General features: G+C 38.2%; 1 protein-coding gene across 2 annotated transcripts; it reads left to right on the forward strand.

The window, feature by feature from the left end:
* Positions 1-647: 647 nt before the first annotated feature.
* Positions 648-25,273, forward strand: CHFR (checkpoint with forkhead and ring finger domains). 2 transcript variants are annotated; one of them, XM_055795972.1, is made up of 18 exons: positions 648-764; positions 1,192-1,339; positions 3,397-3,496; positions 10,198-10,307; positions 12,560-12,619; positions 12,769-12,981; positions 13,968-14,183; positions 14,759-14,915; positions 15,160-15,314; positions 15,866-16,028; positions 16,939-17,081; positions 17,517-17,636; positions 17,949-18,032; positions 18,771-18,841; positions 19,818-19,905; positions 20,084-20,191; positions 21,170-21,242; positions 23,638-25,273. In XM_055795972.1, exons 2-18 carry the CDS (start codon positions 1,204-1,206, stop codon positions 23,678-23,680), a joined length of 2,040 nt encoding a protein of 679 aa, XP_055651947.1. In that variant the 5' UTR covers positions 648-764; positions 1,192-1,203; the 3' UTR covers positions 23,681-25,273. The 2 variants fall into 2 exon arrangements, with proteins under 2 accessions (XP_055651947.1, XP_055651948.1); XM_055795973.1 differs by lacking the exons at positions 648-764; positions 10,198-10,307 and having other exon boundaries at positions 1,201-1,339.
* The last annotated feature ends 1,445 nt before the right edge of the window (positions 25,274-26,718 follow it).

The raw sequence follows: 26,718 nt of genomic DNA on the forward strand, positions 1-26,718 counted from the left end.
GGTGTTGTTTGGTTTTGTGGGGTTTTTTTTAGCTAGTTTCTGTGTATTGTAGAAGAGGATATTGAAATGAGGTGGTTGGTGGGGCACAAAGAGTAAACTGACCATTCTTAAGGTGCAGAAAGCTCCACTGCTCTCTTCTGGCCCCAGTAACTGCAGGTTTTGGTTTGTAAGAGCCTTCCAATTACAGCTGGGGCTGCCCGCTCCGGGTGCCAGCTAGCCACCCACAGGCACTGATCCCGCCTCAGCGTGGCAGGAGCTTTCTTGCTAAAGCATGTTCCTGGAACAGCAAGTATGTGTTTTTATTTAGCCGCTGCTTGCAAACTAATAACTCTTCAACGTCGCAGAGTTAAACGACAATAATTTTTCCCTGTATGTGACCGATTAAACGACCTCAGCCGGCGGCCGGCACGCGCAACTCGCTATGAGGCGCTCGACCCGCCCGCAACAAAGATGGCGGGGAGCGCCTTGTTCCGCTGGTGAGCCGGCCCGTACCCAACATGTCCGCCGAGGCGCCTCCGGCGCCCAGGCCTCGTTACAGCACTCTTTTTCCCTATGTAGGGCGGCTCGGCGCGGCCTCGCCGGGAAATGCGGCGCTCTAGCTTGCGTGGCTCGGTGGCGGAGGCCGGAAGACCCGCCTCTTCCCCGGTGCGTTCCCTATGGCCGCCGTGCGCCGCCTCCAATGGCAGGCCTGGCCCTGCCCAGCCCTGATCAGCTGATGGTGGCAATGTCTGTTGACAGGAGCCGCCTCGGCCGCGGGACTGGGTGTAAGGGCTGGCGCCGGGGGGCGGGGGCGCCGGGCCGGAGGGGGGCGGGCGGAGGCGGCCGGGGGGGTGCGGGGGCGGTGGCGGCGGGCTGGCCGCCCTCCTCCGCCGCCGGGGAGAGAAGTGAGGGGAGGGAGGGGGCAAGGCCGCCCCAGCCCGCTCCCCCTCTGGCAGGGAGCGGCCCGTGGGGTGGGGGCGAGGAGAAGCGGGTGGGCTGGCAGCGGGGTGCCGAGTGGCCTAGGGGGAGGGTTCTGCGACTCCACACAAAAGGAAGCGGGCAGGGCAGAGGCCGGGGGAGCCCCAGGGGAGTAGGGGGCTACGGCGCGCAGGGCCCGGCCCCCGTGAGGGGGAGGGGGCTGCCGGCTCCGAGCGGGCCCTCTCCCCGCCGGGTGCTGTGTGATGGGGTTTGGGTTCGCTTTGTTTTTGTCAGATGTGAATCCAAATGGAGCACTCGGAAGGAGGCGAGCAGAGCCAGCAGCAGCAGCAGCCCTGGGGGAAGCTGATCCGGCTGGGTGCTGATGAGGCAGAGCCGCACGTCTTGCTGCTGAAAAGAGAATGGACAATTGGTCGGAAGAAAGGTGGGACAGGGACACGCTGCGCTGGCGCAGGGCGGTGGCCGGGGGACAGCAGCGATTCCCCCCTCCAGGCCTTTAAAATTGGATGTTGGACTGGAACTAGTTGGGTTTGGTGCTTTCAGCTGCTGGAGTCGCTTGCCAGGCCATCCCTTATTCCTAATTTACCTCTTGGCTCTGTGTTCTGTGATGACAAAGTTTTACACTGACGTTTTCTTTTTTACCAACTTGTGATACATGCACGTTTAAAAGTGAATATGCCTTTCAGGTTGTCTGTAAGAGTTTGTACAAACAAGAAAAAACGATTGTTGATTTAGAAGAGTTTCTGTGTATCAGTCCTGTTTACATTCTCATTTTGTTTCTGTGGTTAAAATAAATTGGAACTGCAATGCAAAATGCTTGTACTTCACAGAAAAGAAAACGCCCACATAGAGCCCTTAATTCTTCTGGCCGCATAAAGATTGCCAGCAAGTACTGAAAGTTGCTCTAAGAGTGAATTTGAAAGTGTTATTCCCAGAGTCTAGGGCTTTTACTACTTGCCTTTATTTTAAAAGTTTTCATGCTTACTATTTAAAATAATCATTGCAATATTTTAATTTTTTTACTTTGCCCTGACACCACTCATTTTTAGTTTCCTGTTCATCAGGTCAAGCTATTTGACTGACCAGTCACATTCTGTAAATGGTCAAACCCCAGTTTTATGAGAAATTCAGGTAATGTGTTGTAGGAAAAATATGTTGCTTGTTTACATTTAGATTGCTTATCATTATCTAAGCTGTAGGTAAATTCTTCAAACTGAGGTCTAATTGAGGATTATCTTGCAGAAAATAGATGAATTTTTGCATGTTCTGTTGCTTCCATAACTGTTTGCTAATGGATTAATAGAATGAGCGGTTACAAGAGTATCAAGCTTTGGGTCATAAGTATTAGTTAGAAAATCGTGAGGAGTTTTAGAAATGCTGATTGACAGCATTTTGTCCTTCCTGCTCCCATGTGAAAGTCTAGCTCCACAGAATAGAATGGAAATGTTGGCATGTTCCTGAATAAAATTTAGCCTACTTACTTTCAGTGGGCTTCCGAGCATGACAAGTTTTGTGGCAACAGTTAACTCTGTAGCTGTTGATTGCTTCTTGAGTAGTAGTAGACTAGTGATAAACTGTTGCCAGCATGGTAGTGGCTACTAGTTTACTTCTGGATAAGTTGCTTGCAGACTGAGATAGAGTGCACCCATAGTGTGAATAGGTGGAAGTGAAGCATGTTTGTTAATTATAACTTTTGTGTAAGCAAGTGCTTTGAGTCATTTGCGAGAGAGGTTAGTGGGGAACCTTGAGCGTTCCCTTGAACGTTCAATGTTAAAATGAAGTAAAACCACTAGATTTGCTCAGAGCCCTGGCATCATAGGTAGGAAGGTTTCTGTCATGTCAACACTGTCATTACACTTCTGCATATCCCTAAATCTTAGTCCAGGATTTTTAATCCCCTTTCAGCTTTATTAATGTAATAGTGCTGTCAGCAGAGATGAGGAAAATTCTCCTATGTAAAAACAATCAAAAGAAGAAGACTTAAAGGTAGAACAGTGATACTCTTATTTATTAACCATTGGTTCCTACTACTTTCCCCCAATATACCAGAATCAAGCAGAAGTTAAATCCGATGAAACAATATTACACTGATGTGGAAAAAGAGCTGGATGCTCAGTGGTGTATGCCTCTAGGATTTAGATTGAGCTTCAAGTACGTGTAAATTTATCTCTGTACCACTCTAGAACAAGTCATTGTGATTTGATTTCCATCTGTAAGGTCTAGGATTGCAGGGGGAATAAGGGAACTAAAACATCTTGAAGTGGTTGAAACAAGCTTATATCAGCACAAGGGGCTATCTCACTGCTTGTATTTATGTATCACATACTAGACTGTGTTGCTGCCTGTATACCAGTAGAAGTTTTGAACTATTGCAGATGTACATGAGTCATTTTGTTGTGCATTTATAGCCATGTAGAATGCTGATCTGTCTGTGTAATGTGTATTTTTAAGCACACTGGAAATTTATTTATTTTTTTTTAGGTTGTGACTTATCTTTCCCTGGCAACAAGTTGGTGTCTGGAGATCACTGTAAAATCATAGTGGATGAAGAATCTGGTCAAGTGTCATTGGAAGATACAAGGTTGGTTCTTCTATGAACTTCTACACTTACCTTTTTTTATAGTCTGTGAAGTAAAATCTTGTGTATTGCTCAAGGCATCAGTGGTAAATCCTCTTTTTTTTTTTTTTGTTTTGTTTCTTACACACACCCCCACCCCCCCCCCGCTTTTTCATTTTAGGTTGGGGTGGTGGGTGGCGGTGGCTCTTTCTAAACACTTTTTTTCCTCTACAAAGGATTTCATAGTCTACTGGATGAAAAATGCTGTTGATGTAGTAGTTTTGTAGCATATTTCTTTAGACTTGTGAAAAAAGTGATGCCAGCATTCTGAAAAACTCTAAGCACAAGTATGCTTCATTTCAGGCACTTATGTAGGGAAGAAAATACCTGCAGTGATGATCTCAAAGCATGGAATAGATGTGGAGTAAAAATCTGTACTTGTTATACATCTTTCTGGTATTCAGAATATCTGTAGCCCATATAGCATAAGTACTGTAGTAGTCTAGCAGTTGTGGTGGGCATATCAGATGGAGATTAGAGCCTATTCATTCTAGTTTAATAATATAAGGTGTTTGCCAGATTTCTACTATTGATACTTCAGGTTTTGTTTCTTTTTTTTAAACCATAATAATTATTTTCTGGTGTTTCTGTGTTAAGTTGGGTGTGAGAACTAAAGGTCTTCAACATAGAAAGGTAGAAGCACATACTTCACTGGAACTAGTGTTGAAACGCTAAGTAGTGGAACTTCTTCTAGTATATGAAGTTTAATTATGTACTACTTCATATACTGAAGGCCAGTGAACTTGCTATACTGGTGAGGCTATTTCCTATAGAACTCTAAGGCTACTGTGGGAATACAGATAGCACTGCAGGGGTTCTGGGTAGTTTCCAATGGATTTTAGTTTGTTTTCTAGTTTCCTTTATAAAATTTGAGATGGGAATTTGAATGCAAGAATATTTCTTAGGAGGAGACTGTAACCTTCTTCAAATTTCCGTCTGCTTAATTTTTGACAGGGGTTTTTTTTTTTTTTTGTCTAAGATTACCAAAAGCTTCTGGTTTATTAGATTTCAGGAACTCCATGCATGACATTTTAAAATGCTTCTGTAAACCACATTCTTTTTCTGCCAGGTTATTGCAGTCAGTAGAGAAACAAATAACACTTTTCTGCCAGCTCCCCCCCAATTTCTCATGTCTGGAAAGCATTTTACCCAAAGATGAAGAAGGCACTTCAAAATACATTCATGTATGTACATAAAGAGGAAATTTCATGTTTGAGGTTTTGAAGGTTATCATGCCCAATTCCTATTCCAACATACCAGAAGGCAAATATATTGTTCTGGTAGGGTTAGTATCAAACACCTGCTGAGCTTTTGACAAAAATCCCCCCAAGAATATTTTGGAAAACCTTTGAACTGTCTGAGTGGTGTGCACATTCTAGAGGGGCACTGGCAGAATGTATGAGCTTCAGCTGATGTTTTTCTTTCAGCAGAATTTTGGCACCTCTGTTCCTTTTCTGTCTCTTCATCAGTTAGTAGGTATGTTGATATTAAAAGGAGTCTTTTTTGAGGGTGAGGAACTCCCAGGTATTTACATGAGCTTTGAATTTCTTTTTATTTCCTCAAGTAAAATAGAACATACAGAATTATTCAGGTTGGAAGAGACCTCAGGAGGTCACTTTGTTCAAACTCTGTGAAAGACTGACCACCAGCGGGTTTGGACTAGGTTGTTCAGGCTTTCCTTAGTCAGGTCTCGAAAACCTCCAAGGACAGAGATTCTGTAGGCTATCAGGGCCCTTATTCCAGATCTTAATTATCCTCATGGTGATTTTTTTTTTTTTTCCCCTTGCATCCATTTGAATCTTCCTAGTTTCAATATATGAGCTTTGTCATCTCAGTAAAGAACTTATGAGAAAGTTACCAAGACGACAGAGATAAGTACTGGAAGGCTGCTATTGGGTCCCCTGCTGACCAGGCCTCCTTCTCCCAGGCAAAACAAACCCAGTTCCCTTAGCTCATAGGTCTTGTGCTGCAGCTCTCTGGCCATGTCAGTGGCTACCTGCTGGACTTACTTGAGTTTGTTCAGATCTTCTTTGTACTAGGTGATCCAGAACTAGATGTAATATTTTAATGTGGACTAATGAGTTCCCAGTAAACGGGAATCACTTCATATTCAAATAATCACTTCACTTGAGTTTCTGACTACACCCCTGTTAATACAGCCAAGTGTGCTGTAGACCTTAATCACTGCCAGGGCATGCTGCTGGCTTAAGTCTAGGCATAAGTCCAAGGAGTGTGATCTTATACTTAGTCATAAAATCCACCAAGAATCCTCGCTGGTTGGTCTCTAGCCCGTACTCTTGCAGATGGTTATTCCATCCCAGGTGTAGAACTTGGGGTTTGTCCTTGTTAAATGTCATGACATTGAGGCAGCCCAGGTCTGCCCCTGCCAGCTTGTTGAGAGTGTATTTCCTCTCCACTTCTAGGTTATAGCTAGAGAAAATAACCAGGATAGGTCCTTGGATCAGTCCCTGGGAGGCTTATACTCCCAGAAGCTGTGGAATGGAATGCTGAATGTTAGGGAAAAATACCATGTTCAGCTAGGAAATTGCTTATAATTGTCATTCTCCAATGTTATCCCAAAGTTCAAGATGCTTCAAGTGACAAACCAGGCCATGTTTGCCTACCATGGCAGTCTCAAGAGTGTAGCCGTAAATCTAAGCTTGAGAAACCATCCCTAGTTTCAGTTGCATGTAGCTGGTAGAGTTGGTTTAGACTGATGTCCTGATAATACAAGCTAGAGAAACGGTGAGTGATGCAGAAACATTGCTGCTTTTTTTTTTTTTTTTTCCTACCTCCCACCTCCCCCAAGGCAGAAGGTGCAGCCAGCAGAAAACTAGCAAAGCCAAATTAAAGTTCATTTTCTATATGATATATTCATGAAAAGGTGCGGCTTGTTACAGTGGTAGTGTAATAGAAGGGCTGCACCTGTGGACTACTACCAATTAGCTGCTTATACATGTTACGCTTCTATGTATCTCACAAAAAAGATTAAGATTCTTTTAAGTGTTCTGCTTGCCTGTGAGTCAGTATGAAGTGTGGTTACTGTTTGCTGAATCAAGAGGCTCAATGGTTGATACAACTACTTGCAGAAGACTGTTCTTCTGGGTCTTCCAATGTCTGTGCCAAATACCAGATGAACTCCAAAAAATCGTGCAGGCTGAAAGAAAATTTTTGAATGTTTCAGTTGGCAGTACAGATGTCCAGAGTCCCAGAAAAATACTGCAGTGTCAGCTTTTTCTTCTCTGAAGTGGAAAATAGTTTGGAAACATTGCTGTGGTCAAGCTCAGATTTTTCTGGTGAAGAGGAATGCATTGAAGGAGGCAGCTAGTGTGGGACAGCTGAACTGAGTGGACTTTGTTTCTGTATTGTAGCTAAACCAAAGAATATAATCAGATATGTATAGACAGCTAACATTGGGGTTTTTTATTTCCCTGGTAGCATAGTGAGTTCTTGGATTTACTTTTGGGAAGAATTACCATAAATTTTCAGGTGGAAGCAAATGTGTAGATAACTCAAAATTATTGAGTAAATAGAAGTTTGGATGTGACAAAAGCCAAGAGTTAGCAAATAGTACAATAAAATATTCACAGACTTGCCCTTTTTTGGGGTATGTTTCGGCTCAATTTTCCAAACCATGGGCTAGTTGCTTTATACTGCTTGAAAGAAAACAAATTATACAAGCTGACCCAACACAGTGGAGGCAGTAGTTGGCTTGCCCGAAGTAAAAGCAATTGTAAGATTCTCCAATTTTAAAACTAAATTTTAAATGCAACTAAGGTGATTTTTTTAAGACCTCCTCTTGTTGTCTTCTACGTAATTTTTTTTAGGGATTCTAAGTAGTAAGTGATGTTTCAGAGCAGGAAATTATTTACACAAGGCTGATACTCATGTGACAGGCAAGCAGATATTCCCTTTCCATGGGTAAATCGGAGGCTGATCTTCAGCTGGTGCTGGTGTCCTTTCTGTTATTAAATTCTCCGGACCCTACCAGTGAAAATTATTTCTGTGAACATTAAAAGAATGGAGGATGATACAGTACAGGAGGGATTCTGTAACTTAATAGCATTCAAAACTCACTTCTGTTTACAGTGTTTTTGGGATAATATGCATTTAAATAGCAGATAACTGTTAAAACTGTTAACCCAGAAGCTTTACCATAAATTACATTCTTTTCCTGGATGGATGCTAGTGATTTCTATAAAGTAACAGACCAGCATTTTTCTAGGAAGTATACCAAAGTATCTTAAAACACATAGATCATTCACTCACTTCAAAAGTAAGTCTGTTCTGAGTGAAATGTAGCTATTCACATCAATTCTGCACAGCAGTTGGGATTGGCAAGTAAAGGTAATATATGATTCATTAATCAAACTGTAGGGTCATCGACCATATTGGAAATGAGTCAAGGCCTGACTTTTTTTTTCTTCCACTCTTCAGAAAAGTGACATTGGGACATTTTGTAACATCGTGTTACAACACAGACAATTTATATCTGATAGCACTGTTTTTCTGCACCACAAAAATTATACAGCCAGTTGGTATCAATTCAATATTAAGTCCTAATGAATGGCCTTCATGTTTGGGATTCTCACTGTACTTTTAACTTACTTTATGGGGACCCTACTTTAATTGGAAGCATCAGAGGAACGTACAAATGTCAGAATTTATCATGTGTGTCTGGTTAAAAAATACCCACAACATTAATCTGTTATGTCACCGTATCTGTTAAATGCCTAACTTTTTTTCCTCTTTGATTATTGGCTTCAGTTTGCTAATGGATTTAAGAAAAGCTTATGGTTTTCTGTGTTAAGTGGTATCAGTTTATTCCTACTTCATTTGGGTCCATGGATGCCAAGTAATTCATCAGTCAGCTCTCACTGAAGTCTGTATAACTGTGCAGAACTGAAAAGATGTGGCTATTTGTAGTCAACTTGACAATTAGGGTCTTGGGTATCTATTTCTGCAGCTTATCTTGTGAGACCAAGCTTGAGTAGTTACTAGATGTGTGATGATTCTGGGTTTTTCCCTTTTTCAAAGAATACCTCACTTGAGTTACTGCCCTTATAGCCATCTTGGAACTTGGCAGTTGGGACAGAACAGCTTCATAAAATGACCATAATATGACTGACCAAAATTGTTTTTTCCTCTGAATTGCTAAATTTTGACATTCTCTTAATGATGTCTCTGTTCTGCTGGTTCTTTCGTGCTTATGTCTTTCAAGTTAGTCATTATCTATATGCCTGAGGTAAAAAGGCAAGCTTTAAATAGTGTTCTTGCTTATAGGAGAAGCTTGAAGATTCTTTAATTGAGCAAATACCAATGTGACCCAAAGATTTTTGTTTGTTTCTTGATGTTTAAGTAGCATTTTTATTTTTTTGTATTTTGTTATTTATGTTGGATTAGTTGATTAAACCATATAGATAGGGAAAGCAGTTGCAGAGGTGAGAGCAAGAACTGATACGTTGATGAAGACTTGCTGTAGTGATTCAAAAGGGCTTGCTTTTCCTTTTGACTTTTTGATGTAATGCTTTTGACTCTGTCCAAAAAGGTCACCAGTATGAAGTTCTAGTTTTCTTTCTCTGTGCATGTTACTAATGGCAGGAAATTTTCACAGGCTGCTTTTTATAAGAAAAATTACAAGAAGGAAAGGCGCTTTTTTCTAAAATAACCATCCCTTTCTAGACTCTAGAGACTAGAGAGAAACTGGGCTGTTTGAGGGAAGGCTGTGTTGTGTCCTGGGCACAAGTGGTGGCCTCCGGGAGGTGGCAGCAGAGGTTTGCTGTTACTTCATGCAGCAGCATGCTCTGCTGAGGGGAAAAAGCAGATTTTCATTATATATTTGGTACTAATTGCTGAGATTTTGAATGGCACAAGTCTGAAATGCTAGAATGCTGCAGCCCTGAAAGAGGCTTATTGCAACAGAGCTGGACTTATTCAGTACTTGAACAACCTGACTCAGTTACAAAACACTAATAGCTTGTGTATAAAACATCACCCATAGTGAAGGAGATACCTCCATTAATCAGCAATGCTCTGCATTTTCCTCTTCCCCAATTTATTTTCTTCCATGAATCTTGGAGTTTTTATCAATATCAAAATAATTAATTCCAACTCATCTTTTAATTATGTATAACTGGTTTTCCACCTTACTGACTTCTCACTTTTGAGTTACAAACAGTCCAACTAACCTCAGAATTTTAGTTTTTTTACTATTTGAAGCAAGAGGAGAAAAATTAATGCTGCATGTCATCCCTGACTGTACAAGAAAAGTTGCATTGTCGCAGAAAGTCTTAGGAGGTTCCCAGTGTTAATTGCAAAAATGTAACCTTGAACTTTTTGAATAGGACTTCTATTGTCCTTTCCTGTTTTATACTTAAAAGGTGGACATTATCATACAGAAACAATAATCTAAGTGTTCTGAGACACTGGCCAAAGGTCAGGGATCTTTTGTCTATCTGTTTGTCGGCTACCATCTCTTTACCAGTAACTACAAAGGAGAGCTTTGAAGTCCTAGTAGCTCTGTACTTCTGTCTTTGGGAGAAATTTGTTGTTTCTGGACTTTTTTATGAGTCAATAGTTTTTCTTCATCAAAAGTATCTTGTGTTTTCTCTTCCTTCTAATTATGAAAACATTTGTGGTAAGTTATCTTCTCTTTCTCTTTACAGTACTAATGGAACAGTAATTAATAAACTGAAAGTGGTTAAGAAGCAGACATACCCTTTACAGACTGGCGATGTGATCTATGTTGTTTACAGAAAAAATGAGCCAGAGAACAGTGAGTAAATGGTATTTTTAAATGGCATGCTTAGTAACATTTTGAGTTATGCGAGAAAAGAAATATCAGTACAATTAAAACAGAATTACTCAATTTTAAGGCAAATAATTTGCTAATGTTTAAAAATGAGTCTCTCTAGAGGAAGTCATGGATGTGCCACTTTTTACAGGGACAAGTCTGAGCAACTGTCTGAAATTAAAATGTGCCTGGAAGTAATTTTGGAGGAACTAATGCATGGAATGGTAACTAATGATGACCTGATCACATACCCGATGTTTCTTTTAGAAGTCACATTGCTGGGGTAGTTAGTGATACTTCGTGTATCAAATTGAAGCCATTTTTGGCACCAGAAGGAAAGGCTGCAAAAGGGTTTTGCATTGGTGATTTTTTTCTTTTAAAAGACGGAAGAGACAAAATGGAGTGGGAAGATGGGGAAAGCCCTATAGTGAAAGTAGAATTAGTAAACCTGGAATGATATTTGCATGGTCTTAAAGAAGAATCATGCCTCACGTGCCTAGAATTCTTTTCAGGAATTCCTTTCAGGGTGATGCAATTGAAATAACATAATCGGGGATTTTTTGGTTTTGTTTTGTTGTTTGTTTTTTTTTTTTCACATTATTTGTATCCTTCCTTAAAGATTTTTAATAAACCAAGCTACTGTTGAGCAGGAAGTAATGTTCTTTCATGTGTTAACTTGGTAGAAGTCAGGGACAAAGGTCCAGATGTAAGTGCTCAGTTTTTGCAATGGAACAAAATTAATGAATGATCTCATTAATGATCTGTGTCGTCTGTCTTAAAGATGTTCATGAATGATTTGGAAATAACTATTCAGGCGGCAGAATTTTCATTTCATGCCATTTCATTCAGTTATACAGGATGATTAAATCCAATGCTGGCCGAAAAAAATTTACAGAAAGAATTTAGTTACTCATTATTGCAAAATAACAGATGGAGTTCAACTTTGATAAACGAGGGGGAGAGAGAGAATGGACAAGCTCTTTTTATATATGTATTGTTGTGGCCCAGCTGACTGCTCTGTCCGTTAGCATGCAATTCTTCTAATAAGTGTGAAGTGTTGTAATATTTAAACTCTAGTAGAGAGCACTCACTTCCTGGGAACGACTTTTGATGAAAGAGACATTTGAAATGTTTGTTCTCATTACTGTATTGATAGCTCTGAAGCGGAACTTTAAGGTGGACAGGCTTTGTATAGTCATAAGCTCCCCTATTATTGTGAAGATAATTGGATGTACTGGGAGATGGGAGAGTGTAGTATTAGGTATGTTTAGAGCATGATATTTATGCTGTCTGATGTAATTGTTGCAAGAAGCAGTGATAAGCTATATTTGTCTGTCTGTATGGCTTGTTTATCTCACAGATCTTTTCTAAGATGATACTATTGCAATCAATGCTACTTGGAAGAATTTGCGAATGTTCTGGGTACTTTGTAATGAACTGAATCGCTGATTTCTATTTGGGTTAACAAGTATCTGAACTGCCAAGCCTCCAGTTTTGCTTTTTCAGCTTCTCCATCTTCAAAGATAAGAGTTTAGATTGGGCATGCTTACTTGGCTATTCTGAGTAGTTCCAAAGGAGACAGTACTCTAACTTTTGATCAGAAAAAGGGTTGCTACGAACGAAGAGAGTCTTACTTGCTTCTAGGTGACTGGAGCTGAGAAGTAGCATTAGAGGAATCTTTGGAACAGCATTAGGTTGAAGTAAGATGGAGAGGAAAGGAATATGATCCTGTTGGATTTATTAATAAATACAATTAGTCTCTGGATGAACCTTATGGCATGTCTTAATCTGTATTTTTGAGAGTTCATGTATCTTACAAAGAAATGAAATAAAATTGATTGAAGAAGTTGAGAAGTGAGCTCAGAAATAATAACCTTCTTCGAAGAACTATCATTCAAGTATCAGTAAAAATACAGTTTGTTCTGACACGGAGCAGATTTTAAGTTTAAGAAATTATTAAGCCTCCAGTTCTATGGCTGGCACAAGTTAAACTTCAAACAAAAGCTGCTCTGCCTGGTTTCCTGAGAAGAAAAGATCTTGCTGTGCTGTTCCTAATTGCCTCCTAAATAGGAGTATTAACATTGTACTATAGAGGTGACCCTTCCTTTGCCTCTTCCATTGTCAGATACTTTGGGGAGGCAGCCGCTTGTGAATGGAAGTTGTTTATGTGAGATTAAGCTTAGTGAATTTTTGTTTATGGGTTCTGATCAATATTTTTTTTAAATCTTTTTCAGATGTTGCTTATCTTTATGAATCCTTAAACACAAAACATGATGCAACTCAAGAACCAGTAGGTAAGGAAATAATTCAAGATCCTTGAAGAGGAGCTAAGCTCCAGTGACTAATTTAACCCTCTTGAGAGAGTTTGATTCCTTGGAAATTTGAAGTCGTGATGTGGCGACTGTCACAGTTTTTTCTTTGCTTTTCCCCCTTCCAACTGTAGAAGTTAATGTAGAAAACCAATGCCATGTGACCAAAGATACCTCAAGTACAGGAAGAAGTAATGATGAGACCCAAATTACCTCATCGCCATCAGTTACTCAGTCTTGCTATGAGGAACCACAGCCATCTACTTCTACATCTAACCTCTTTAATGCTTCTTCTACCTCTCTTATTGAGTCTGCATCTGTTCAGCAGGATAATCCTTCTACATCTGGTAAGAATTGTGTCAAGTATTTAGAGTTTGATATCCCATCATCTGTTACTGCAGATGAATTTTAACAGATTTATCTCTTATCCCTGTCTGGGTCTTTAGCATTTGTTTTGTAAAGTTCTAGTGAAAATACCAGGTGGATATGTGCATTTTAACTTTTTCCCTATGAGCAGGCAGGGTAAATCCTGGTGGATGAGTAAGGCAATTGTGAGAATTGCTTATGCTCAGAGGAGCAGAAAATGCACGCAAATCCCAAACTGTTCTATCTTTACAATATGGTTTTGTAGTGGAGCACTGGTTAAAACTTAGCAAATCTATGTGGTGCATATAACAAAGTAAGTAGGTATGAGTGCTTGTGTTTATGCAGTCACTCCAAGAAACTACTCTTAATTGTTGCTGTTACTGCTGCCAGTCACCCATCCCCTTTCCCTTGCTTAGAACTCCAAGGATGAAATGCACCACATGCGTCCCTAGTCTAGTATCTTGTATTATGTTGGCAAGTGTAATACCATAATGCTGTGTAAGTCTTAAAATAGAACTGGAACAAGAACGGCTATCTAGAAGATGGCATTTGTCAACAGTTCATTGGGACTTTAAACATGCTCCTATGAAAACAAAGTTTTGCCCTCTGCTGTGATTCTGACCTGTTACATATGATCAGTATTGCATAAATCCTCTGCCTGACATCTTTGTCAGGAAGACCTGGTATGGATAATAGCCTTATGAATAAATACTCTACAACTGAAAGAGGAATGGGAATTTTAAGTAGGGTTACACAACTAATAACTTGTTTTCTCCCAGGTCTTCCAATTAGATTAGCTTAGAATGCATTTAGTATATTTATGCAGACATTGCTTTTTTGCTCCGCTTTTTCCTGTTCAGATGTTTGGATTGTTGTGTGTGCATCATCAGTGTTTGAGTACCTTCTTGTTTTCACATGTCCCATATCTGTATGCAGTTACGTTCACGTTTCTGTTTTTATTTTGCAGGATCACAATCCTCAGTTTTCCCTCCTGTGCCTGCTTTCCCAGTCTTAGAATCTGTGTGTCTAAGAGCACTGCATGATGAACATGAAAAGCTGGATACAAATACTGAAACTTCCGCAATCCCTTCAGAAATCACCGACAGAGAAAAAGCAGAATCAGATTCTCAGACAACAGGGGAGGAGGAAGGTTTGGAACCTGCTAAGAAGAAACTAAAAGGAGGCTAGTATACTACAGTATTGTGCAATCTTCCCTGCACGCTTTTATTTCAATGTTATTGTTGAAAGTTAGTTTAAAAACTTTATTAGAAACTTAAAGCTATGTCTGTTTTTCATAGAAACTCAGTGAGATTAACAGAAACTTAAGGATCTGTGCTTTTTTTATTTATTAATGTGAAATAAATCCAAAATGCACACACGTCAAACCTAGAAGGTCTCAAAAGGTTATGTTAGTAGGGGATAAGTAACTTTTCCTCCTCACAATGTTATTTTATGTTTGTTAAATAAGAAAAGTGACACTTTCCTCTCATTCTGCCACACCCTCTCCCCCAAGTTGCGTCACGTCAGCTGTCATCAGTTCTTCTTCAGTTTTCTCCTATTGACTTGATTTCTGGTCCAGTAGAAATAATGTCTCCAGTAGCAGAAGCTGTCACATGTAAAACAAGAACCTTCAGTGGGATCATTGCCAGTGAACAGTGAATCAGTGTATATGTTTCTGGTCTTTTTTTAACACTTAAATAAAACCAAATTTTAAAAAGCTTCAAAAACGACATACTGTGGAATCTTCTGTCTTTGTAGATGAAGATGCTTGTCCAAATCTTTCACCAGCAGCTCCAAGTGAATGTGTAATTAAAATTGGATCTGAAGATGCAAAAACATCAAATGTGAAACCGGATAAGATGGAAGAAACATTAACTTGCATTATCTGCCAAGAACTGCTGCATGACTGCGTAAGGTATGTATGATTGACAAAAGCTCTAATCGTGGTAATAATATAAGAAGTTCAGCGACAACTGTTTCAGAAGGCCAGGATATTTAGGGTTTTCACAAGCCCTTTTGAGTCCCCTTCCACCCCACCCCCCAAAACTATGTAGTCATATCAATGCTAAAGAGTTTGAGTGTTATGATTGTATCTGAAAAATGAAAGATTTGTGTTTTGACTCCATTTCTTTCATTGTTTTCACGTTTGTATTTTCCAGCTTGCAGCCTTGTATGCATACTTTTTGTGCTGCCTGCTACTCGGGATGGATGGAAAGATCTTCTCTGTGTCCAACTTGTCGTTGTCCGGTAGAACGTATTTGTAAAAATCACATATTGAACAACTTGGTTGAAGCTTATCTGATTCAGCATCCAGGCAAGTTGAACAGTGTGTGTAACAGAATCTGATGTATTTCACACAAGCTGCATAATTGATATATGCACAAATTGTTGTCTATTAAATTCCTGTTTTCTCTGACATGGCTGTAAGAAAATAAATGCATTTAATAAGACAGCATATCTTGTAATGTTTCAAATACCAAGGGTGATTTAATGCTATAACTGAGTATGCTAAGAATTCTTAATTTTATTTTGCTACTTAATCATGAGAAGGATATCAGCTTTATCAAATAGGTCACACTGACTGATTAGGCCATCTAAATTCAAATACTTTTGAAAAATATACTTGAATATGGATTTAATTAACTTTGATCATGGCCTCTTGAAAACAGAACCTAAGTTGCCTGATACTACACTTCCATTAACAGAGAGGGGAATTTAACTAAGATCTTATAGAACTCTTACCCGAAAATAAGTTTTATGGAAACGAAAACACAATAATCATAACTGTGTTAATAAAGTAGGGTGGAGATAAGGGATATGAGGTGTTCTTTTGTCTTGAAATTTCAAATGTGGTTCTCATGCCAGATAAATGTCGTAATGAAGATGATGTACGTAGCATGGATGCTAGAAACAAAATTACTCAAGACATGTTGCAGCCCAAGGTGCGGAGATCTTTTTCAGATGAGGAAGGAAGTTCTGAAGATTTATTGGAATTGTCAGATGTAGATAGTGAATCTTCAGATATCAGGTATGTCTATTTAAGTTGTACACTGAATTAGATTTACTTATGTTTGAATGCACAAACTGACAAACTGAGCTAGTTTCAGAAACACTGTTACTGCTGATAGTGTTCCCATGATCATTGCCAGAATTATTCTTATTTTTGTCTTCAGGTAATCTTATCCTTAAAGTAATTATCTTGGCAATTCTGCTGGTGATCCTACTGAACCTTGAGCAGTCAACAAAAAATAATTGAAATCAGGAGTTCCTAGAAGTCCAGCAAGATTCACTTTATGACCAACAGTTCTATCCTGAGTTGTGCAACAGCTTCATGTGAGATATGTGGAATTATCTTTTCAAATTACAAGTTGGCTGTTGCTTTAGAGAAAACAGGGTCCTGGCTAAGATCTTGTCAGGAGATAAACAGTCCATGACCCTATGAGCTGTGATGATTGTGCTTGCTTATGTGTCTGGAATGCTGCTTTCACCAGGTTTATGGTACTGAAGCAGCTGATGCTTGGCTTAGGGATTCCCAGGCACCGAAATATCTCATCTTTATTTCCAGCAGCAAATGTTTTTTTTACTGTACGTCTAGAGGGAAACAGAAGAACTCTTTGTGTAGATAATTATTCCAGCTTTGTTCCTCTTTCTTGTTCCTCTTTCTTTGTTCCTCTTTCTTCCAGTCACGCTGCACTTTCTTTCTTTTTTTTTTCCCCAACTACTTGGGGAATACTATGAGTTACGAAGTTTTTATCTTAAAACTCCAGCAGTCCTCAAAACTGTGAGGTACTGAGTTATGTAAACTTCCATATGTTACTGGATGAAGAATTTCCAAACTTAAAGTTTGAAAGTATGACCAACCCTGTCTAGCACAGGGATATGAGTTATATTTGCATCTGTTGGGTGTGATTTCGTATGACCTTATTTTACTCTTTCAGTCAACCATATATAGTATGCAGGCAGTGCCCAGGGTATCGAAGACACTCTGTTCCAGCTCTGCCTGGCACAGGCCAAGAGACAGAAGCAGGAGGAATGCAAGCACTGGGAGATGCGCCATCTACATCTGCCAATTTCCCTGCAGGTCAGTGTCATGAAGTCTTCTCAGTAGTGTGATACCAAAATACTATAACTAATACACCCGTTATGAATTAAGCAAGCTTACTCTCATAGTACTGCAAGAGTAACACCACTTCACATAGGTGCTTTGCAGGTAACATGAGATTTGACCATGTTTTTTCTGTAGTTTTCCAAAACAGACTGCTAATGCTTGTTAGTTCTTAAGCTGTTCTACATATTGAAATATTTTACACGTGTACATAGTTTAGAAGTCCAAATGCCATTTTTCTGTGCTCTCTTGATCTTTATAAAAACAATACTGCTTGCTTGTTACTTTCAGATTTTTATGTTGCTAATATTCGCTACGATTCCTTGCCCAGATTGCAATTGTGTACATTGTTCAGTCTACCTTTTTTTTTTTTTTTTTTTTTTTTTTTCCTCCTGTTTGTAACTCATCTAGCTGTCCAGGAATATGTATGTCCTGCTCAAGGAAGTCATGTAATATGCACCTGCTGCTTTCAACCAATGCCTGACCGAAGAGCAGAGCATGAACAGAATCCTCATGTTGCTCCTCAGCAATGTGCGTACATTTTATTTTTTTTTTCCCCTCAATCTTGGTTTCAGAAATAAATCTCTCTTTTTTATTAAACTTAAGTTTAGTTTGAAATTTCTTTATTTCAATGTTCTTATCTGGACTCTTGTAGTGACAGCATGAAAGATTCTTCCTTTACAAAATTTATTATTTTTCTAGAGAATATATTTTAAATGAGAAATTTGTACTTTTTTTTAACCAAGTTTATAAGGGCTGTATTGCTACTGATTTATACGGAAAATAACTGTTGACTTTCATTGTATGCAGGTCCTTACAGGGATTTTCTTTGTTATTTTACAGGTACAGTTTGTCTGCAACCCTTCTGTCACTTATACTGGGGCTGCACTCGGATGGCATGTTTTGGCTGTTTGGCACCATTCTGTGGTATTGTGGAATAATCTATTTCTTATGAGCCTGTTCACTTTGCAATAATGTCTGTCTGTCTTGAACTTTAGGTAATTTAGAGAAATATAATAATAGTTTGTAGCACAGTTGTGCAGAAGGAAACAAAGGATATGTCCTCACATCACAAACATTAAAAATTCTTGAGTGGTATGTGTCTTAACTCTGAGAGGAGTTAAAAACTTGTCTTCATACCATATTGGGCCTGAAAACTAAGCTTGTTGAGCACAATGTTCTCCCTTACAAAAAGAATTACGGTGTATTTCAGCCTAGTTGTATAAATCAGTGCAAGAGCACTGAACATCTGAAGTTAACTGATTGGAAAAGGACGTTACTCTCTTAAACACGCAGACTTCTGAATCTCAGATTTCAGAACCTTTCAGAAGGTTTTAGATACATCTTTTTAATAAATTAGAACAGTTGAAATTACTTGCTGCAGTTTGCAGATAATCGAACATGCTTTAATAGCACTGTTAATTTGTGCAGCTTAGTAGTAGTGTTTGTGGACTAAAGGTGAAATTGTAAAATCTCAGTATCTTGCCTTGGATTGCCATGGGAACCTACATATCACATGATTTAGTATATGTTGAATGCAGTCATTTACTTGGTGCTCACGCAAGTTTGTGCGCATTATTTCAGGAAACAGAAGAACCTTCAAAAACGTGCTAGGGGCATGGGGCTGGGGAAAGAAATAGTAACTTTTCTTCTTGTTCTGATTAGAAATAAATCTTGGTGATAAGTGTTTAGATGGAGTCCTAAATAACAACCACTACGAGTCAGATATCCTCAAGGTATGTTTAAAAGTCATTATGTATGATGTGTAATAATAAATGTACAAATTTTAAGATGTACTCACTCATGAAATGGTAGTGATGTGCTGCCTAACAGTTACAGTGGCAGCATTATGAAACTTGCAGCACCTGATTCTAAACGGCAAATTTAATGAGCCCCAGATGTTCAGCTGGACCAAAGTTACAGTTACTGTGTCTAGATTGGGAGTATTTTGGGGCGGTAATTTAACTCTTTCAGTCTCTGGGCATCATATTCTAGAGGTGCATTCCATTTAGTATTGGCTATTCCCATACCACGCAAGTTAACAACAACAACAACCACTTTCACGCAATCCCAACGTTTAACATGTATGTCTGACAGGTGCCAAGAAGGCCTAAATTCTAGACATAACTTCTGAATTTCAGTTTAAACAACTGATAGACACAGTATAGAATTCAGATATGTTTGGCTCTTAAATCATAAAGGAATTATACTAGTATAAAGTATTTGTTAGGGAAGCCAGTTTCTACAATCTAAAGTGTAACATTCAAAATATTAATTAAGAGAAAAATAATTCACTAAAAAAATATTAGGAAAACACAGCTTGTTAAATATTTGTTCTTAGACAAGTTAAATTTCATGCTAAGTTGTATGGAGAATATTTTTCCCCATACCATAACTGGGTTATCTATATTAGGTAAACTGGGTGAAATCTTGATTTAAGGTAAATGAGAGTGTGAAAAGAATCGATTTGCATTCTTTAGGCAAAAGCGGGGATCTTCTGAAAAAAAGATACTGAGTGGAAGGTTTTATTGGTGATCTGAAAGTATCATGCTAATTAAGTTAAATATATTTTAGTTTTTACTTATAATCATCATCATCCCATTTTTAAAACCTAGTTAGATCTAAATTTGGAAATATTTGAGAGTAAATGGCTTGGTTACTCTGTAATGATGGACGTATTTCTAGATTAAACTCTGAAATTTGTCTTTTCAGGATTACCTGGCATCCAGGGGTTTGACGTGGAAAAATATGTTAAACGAAAGTCTTTTAGCTCTTCAAAGAGGAGTTTTTATGTTGTCAGGTATGTGATATGTATGTTCATGTATAACTCTTCATATATGACTCAGTAATTTTATCAAGAGGTTTGAAGTTTTGTGTACATAACCAGTACTATCATGACATTTTTGTTAAATCTGATTTCTCAAGCCCTATAATGTTATTATATATTGACATTATGTACAAACTGGTTTTCTCCCCAGATTACAGAGTTACTGGGAACACAGTGCTTTGCTACTGTTGTGGCCTTCGCAGCTTTCGAGAACTTGCCTACCAGTACAGGCAGAATATTCCTGTTGCTGAATTGCCAGGTGGGAATTGCTTCGCCCAGTAAAGGGGAAAAGATATTTAATGTTACAGTCAGTTTTATCCTTGATTTTTTTAGCACCTTCGTGCAGCCCAGTACAAATCTCTTTGCAAGATATAATATGCCAATTGCTTTACTTCTTGAAAAGAGGAATTCAGTAAAATCCAGAGTTAAGTCAACAGGAACTTGCTGTAATTTAATTTATTTTCCCATTTAAATACATAAAATTATGCACCTTCTGAACAATTTCACTTTTTACCAGCTCTTACCTAGAAAGAAGAATGTTTTCATAAATTAATTGTAAATCTGTTTGCATTTACAGGTTTAATATAAAATAACATGCAAGCAACTGTGCCTCCTTCAGTCCTAAATCTGTCGGGAACAGAAGCGCTTCCAACAGTGTACTTTCAAATGTGGCTTTTGTCCCTCTAGTTCCTGTTGTTAGCAACAGCTTCCCTATCTTTAACTGTTGAGAACGCTGCTGCTGCTGTGCATAAAGAGAGACCATCTGTCTACCTTGTTTCTCCTTAGTATTGGTTTTCATTTTAGTGTAACATTGCCTGCTGGGCAGCTGAGTTATAATGCATGTATAAGTGGGGGGAAACCAACAAACTCTATGCAAATTAATCCATTTTTCTTTCGTATGGAAACATATCTAGACATATACCCACTGTCTTAAACTGTAAAGTCCAGCTTTATTAAACTAAATGGTAAAATTTCACTTGATAGCACTGAGAACCAAATCCTTTCATCATAAGTTTATGTTAGCCTGATATTCAGAATTAATTTTTTGTCCTTCATTGTTTGCTTTGTTTCTAGAAAGGTAAACCAATATATTTTACAGTCATTTCTTGCCAGTCGTGTTTTGCTGCTCTGCAAAGCCTGCTTTGATGAGTAACTGCCGTTAGCAGTGACTTAATCTACACCACCCTATTTAATGACTTCTGTAATAAACATAGTATTTAATTTCCTCTTTTTCTAGTGACTGTCACATCACGTCCTGATTGCTACTGGGGGCGCAACTGTCGAACTCAGGTCAAAGCACATCATGCCATGTAAGTTAAACAATTTAGAAAGTGGTTTTCGGTTTTGTTTCTTTAAAAAAACAAACAAAACCCAACAAAGATAAAACCACCAAAAAAAGCCCAACCTTTGAAAGTGCCAGAAATTGCATGAGTAACACTGTTGCAGCATAGGCAACATTGGGTGAGTTTTGGGGTGTTTTTGTTACTTTTGGTTTTAATGCAACTTTGAAATGAGCCCTTTGTGCTTATCAGAAGGGCACCACTAGCACTTACAAATTGACGCAACCCATTGCTGACACTTCTTGAGTCTCGTTTTCCACCCCCAACTCCCCCTTCATTCCTGTTCTTCTCCCACTGAAGCAGCTTCTCATTTGCTTGTGTCTGGGTGCTGCTGAACGCTGTATATACAATAATTAGCCCTGTGTGATTTCCACTTGAAACTGCAACAGACTTTTCTAGTGAAGTGCAACATACTTTGAAGGGATAAATTGGTGGGAACAGTTCACAACAAGAGAAGCAAGAGAAGTTTGGAACGTGTAACATTAGAAACCTGCTGTGGCTTAGCAGTTCCTCATGTTTTGGAGGATTTTCTAGGCCTTATTTATACCTCTGACCCAAGCAATCTGGCATATGGTGAAAATCAAATACCGAGTCTGAAAAGAGATTAACCCGCTACTTTACAAGTGTTCTGATACATCTATGGGACATGGACTCCTGGTATCTGGTCATTCATGAGAAATGTCCATCCAAAATAAATCAAGGTTCTTGATTTAAAAAAAAAAATCACCCCACTGATACCCAATGCAATTTCATTCTTATGAAAAGATGCATGTGTGGTAAGACAAATACTAAAGACTGGTAAGACAAATACTAAAGACTGGTAAGACAAATACTAAAGACTGGTAAGACAAAACAAAAATTATCTACCTAAGAGCTAACTGATTCCAGGGAGCTTATAAAAATGCTTCTTGCTTTAAGAGCAATTCTCTAAATTCTCAGTGCAATTTAAGATGGAGGAGCTGTTACACCTTATTGAGAAATGGCTTTAATGAATAGTAGGTTCTGCAGTAACTTTCTAATGCTGCAATGAACATACACACTTAGCATAAATTCCTTTAATATTTCAGGTACTATGGGTTGAAAATAACCAGTCTGTACAGCTCAGGCAGGCAGATTGTAAAAAAGACTTGTAAAATATTCATGCTCAGTCTCTTTGGAAGTTGTTTTGTAAAATTTGTAAAATAATTCGGGATTTAAGTTGGAGATGTAAGTCAAAGTACCACTGCTGTCTGTAACTTCACATTACAGGACTGTCTATGTTTCCAGGGGAGATTTTGTTTTGCAATGTTAAAGAGTTAATTCAGTATCAAAGTACCGAACAGTTGTCTTTGTTCATATTGTGGTGGATAATTCCATCTAGAGCAGAAATGACTCGGGGGGGTGGGGGGGTGTGTGTCCTTTTTGTCGTCTGCATTTTTCTTTTTTTTTCTCTTTTCTTTTTTCTTTCAAGCATTAGCTCTTCCTAGAACATTACTGGCTGCTGGTGTAGTTCCTAAAATTCATAAAAGCAAACAATTCTGTCATACCACTCCTAAAATGTCTTATTACCTTTTTTTTTTATTATTGAGCTAAATTGTTTTGCTAAGTAGTTTGGTTATGTAAGCAAGGTTTCTTTCTAATCTTTGTTCTAATTCAGCAAGAGGGAGAAAATTTATGGTCTCACATCATCTCTTCCACATGTATATGTACGTACACACTCAATACCCCAACTCCTGTTTCAGTTACGTATTGAGGGATGCATAACACAAGTAAGAGAAAAAACAAATAATGAATAATGAGATGTTTCTGAGAACTGGAAGGAGGTGCCTCCTACATAATTGTGTTGACTATTTAACTCATGAAGACAGGCTTGCCTTTCCCATAAAACCTAAATATACAGAATGAGGAAAAATTCTTTTTCTTTCCAGAAGAAGATTCTAAGCCAGTAAAAGAACATGTTTATGTTGAAATGTATTATTAGCCTGGTTAATTCTAATTTCTGATGACTTATGTACTGCTGTCTTCTAAAAATTACTAATGTCTCACAGGGCAAAATTAGTTCACTGATTCCTGTTTTAATTGCCTTCTGGATTTGAAGTATGCAGAATTACAGAGAATTGCTTTTAATAACAGGTTTTCTGTGTGCATAATAAAACTGACAAGGGTTAGGCAGGAGAGATGTTGAAAATCCTGCTACAGATAACATGGTAGTAGAGTATGATCTAAACAGGTTCTGAAAAACAGAGATGCTGGTGTGTTAATACTGTGCTTTAGACTGTTTAACATTTAAAATACTGTGTGAAAGGTGCTGACTTTTTTTTTTTGTTGTTGACTGACTTCTGGGAACTTTGTTACATTTTAATACTTTTTGGTTTTTTTATTTCAGGAAATTCAATCACATTTGTGAACAAACACGATTCAAGAACTGAATACTTGTAGTCTGTAGAGAGGGGACAAAAACCTGTTACACTGCTTGTACAGTTTAAGGTTTCAGGGGATCTTCTCTGTTCCCCATAGCAGGGAGTCAGTAACTTTTGCATCAGGTAATCTGGTGTGAACTTTTTAATTTGTAGAATTTTACAGCTGTACATGAATAAGGTAGATTATTACTTTTTTTTCAAAGAAAGTCCAGCAAGCATTGCATTCCGTTCTCATGACTACAGTGTCCCTGTATCACTTCAGTGAAGAACACAAACGGGAATCACACACACAAAAACCAGCCATATCTTGGGAAGACCTAAGAATAAGGAGTGTATTTGCACTACTTGTGAAGAAACTAAGAAAAATCCTTAGACTTAAAATAGAAATGTTTTGTAAAAGTATCTGATGGATATTTCAAGAGCCATTAATATTTAAGAAGGAAATTGTCAGTGTATATTTGTAACTGCATTTTGCGGTAGTCTGATATTTTGTCGCTACCCATTGCATTTGGGCTAGAAACCACATTAATATTCACTTTAAAAAAAATATCCGTCCATTAAACAGCTGTTTCAACTTAAAGTTTCTTCCATATGTGCCGTGTTATAGTGGAAGTAGTTACAGTTTCTTTTCTTAGTTTAGTTGTGTTGATGTTTTCATTCACATTAAATTACAAAAATAATTGCACAAAAATTTGAAAATCAAATTCAAAGTTGGGGTAGTACTTGAAGCAGAAGAGACTTCTGCTAATATTACTTCTGTAGTGTTTTATATCAGGAGACCAAACAGTGCTTTTGAGATAGAGCAGCCAGTAGGACACACTGGTTCATTTTTTGTATTTCTTTCTTGGTTCAATACCATATGCTAAATATGTACCTCTGCCATGCAGCTGTTCTCTAGCATGCATACACTGGTGAAAATGTAGAAAAAGCTATAATTTAAAACAGAATATAGCAGCTTTACTGGAAGGAACAATCTTACAGAAAATAATTCAGTTTGGACAAATTGTAGCAATATGGAGGCATTTCTGAGTAGGAATAGGGATGATGAAGGGGAACATTGGTGTCACTGACATAAACGTAGATTTTATTTTCATGCCTTCTGCAGAGCTCCTTCAGAAAATGCCCCAAGCATCATTCACAAAAAAGAAAAAATGCCAACACGACCACCCACTCACACAAATTGATCTGATCTGATCTGTTTCTTCATAATCTGGTAGCTAATGTTGGCAAACCTCAACTGGGACCAATTTTTCTTTTTCATCATAGCTAGAAGAGCAAGACAGAATGAGAAGAAAGCATACCAAGTTACCTCTGTAGATACCATGTTTTTAAGTATGCCTTATTTTGTGAGGAGGATTTATACTTTGATGTTAGAAAGTGTGCACACAATATCTTGTGATATAATGGAGCACAAATGATGCAGCACATCGTGTCTACTGGTGTCAGTGAATTAAACAACTATTTCCAGTAATGCACATCTTAATATGAATGCTAATTAGAATGATGTATTTCTGTTTAGATTTTTATTTTTTAAAATAGCTGTCGCAAGGATGGGTCTGTTGACCATGCCCGTATGCTATTAAAAATACACTTTGGTGTGGACTTCTCTTCTTAATCTCTGGGCATTTTCTCCTGTGAGTAGGATTGAAATTGGATCTGGAATAATACTTGAAACTTCTTTTAACAACAACAGTGTGTTTCTGTCTTTTAGTATTATTAACAATGTTCTGTTGCTTCTGTATTTGTATTTTATGTTTTGATTTTTTTTTTTTTTAATGGTTATTGTATCTTCTCAGGACAACCATTCCCAGTTGTTTTTGATCTCATTTTCATCTCTGGCTGTGCATGTAGCAAATTGAGTGCAGTTGTGGAGATCAAGCCTTTGCACATTATATGCAGAAATGTGCTTTGCATTCTCATTCACCACTTCCCACACCCCAGATGGGCTTTCACCATAAACTTGTCACTGTGCTAGTGTTCAAGCCTCTTCTGCTGAATTTTTTTTGTTGGTCAAGAATAACATGTCTACAGTACTATGTACAACCTCGCTTGCACTTACTCAAGTTATGTTTGTATAGGGATGTATTATGTGACTTTAAGGAAAAAAAGAACAGGGGGCAGGGGAAAAAACAAACAACAAAACTCATCTATTTAACATCTAAACTACCTGTGCAGTAGAAGTTCTTCAAATTCCTTTTATAAACCCTTCAAATTCCTTTTATAAACTCCTCTTCCTTTTCCCTGTTACAGATAATTAATCTGCCTTTCTATGCATATAGGGTTGCGGTAGTGCAATGGAATGAAGGGATTTTTTTGTCATTTATGTTACCAGGAAGAGATGAGAAATTAACTTGCAGATGGGGAGGGTGAATAAATCCTGATCTTTATATGCTCTTAAGTAAGTAAGAGTATCTGTCATGGGTATTACATACTCTATACATTAGACCTTTTTAAATGTATGGTTACCAGGTGATAGTTAATGTGATAAATGTATGAACTATGCTTGGTGTTATTGTTTAAATACTGTAAAGGTGCAGCATATTTTTAACCTGTCTAAAGCACGCCCCCACCTCCTTTATAAGAGACGTTTGGAAGCTGAGCATGAAATGTGGTAGAATAGATGTTGTGAAAACCAAGGTGATTATGATAGGGTTTGATGTAGTGGTGACCAAGGTTTATAGTGTCTCTCTTGGAGAAAATTCTTTTATAAAGAAGGTGGAGAGTAGTTCTTCCAGTTCTCTTTTGTGACTTATTTTTTCCCTGAACTAAGAAGTTATTAATTAAAAAAAAAAAACAAAAAACAAAACCAACAAAAAAAACCTCACTGAACTTGTCTGTTTCTGTTTCTTCTGTGGCATGCTCTCATACCACAGAAATGCTTGTATGCAACACTTGCTAATGCTTGGTGAAACTATTAGCTATTTGAATGTTGAGATTTTACAACTAAGTATCATCCCTGAACTTGCAGTAATTGAGAATGACATGAGGTTTTGTATCTTTCCAAGAAATTCTCTTGAACTTTCTTAGAAGTGTCAGATGATAGGATT

This window comes from Falco peregrinus, chromosome 2 (genome assembly GCF_023634155.1).
Source record: "Falco peregrinus isolate bFalPer1 chromosome 2, bFalPer1.pri, whole genome shotgun sequence".
NCBI lineage: Eukaryota > Metazoa > Chordata > Aves > Falconiformes > Falconidae > Falco > Falco peregrinus.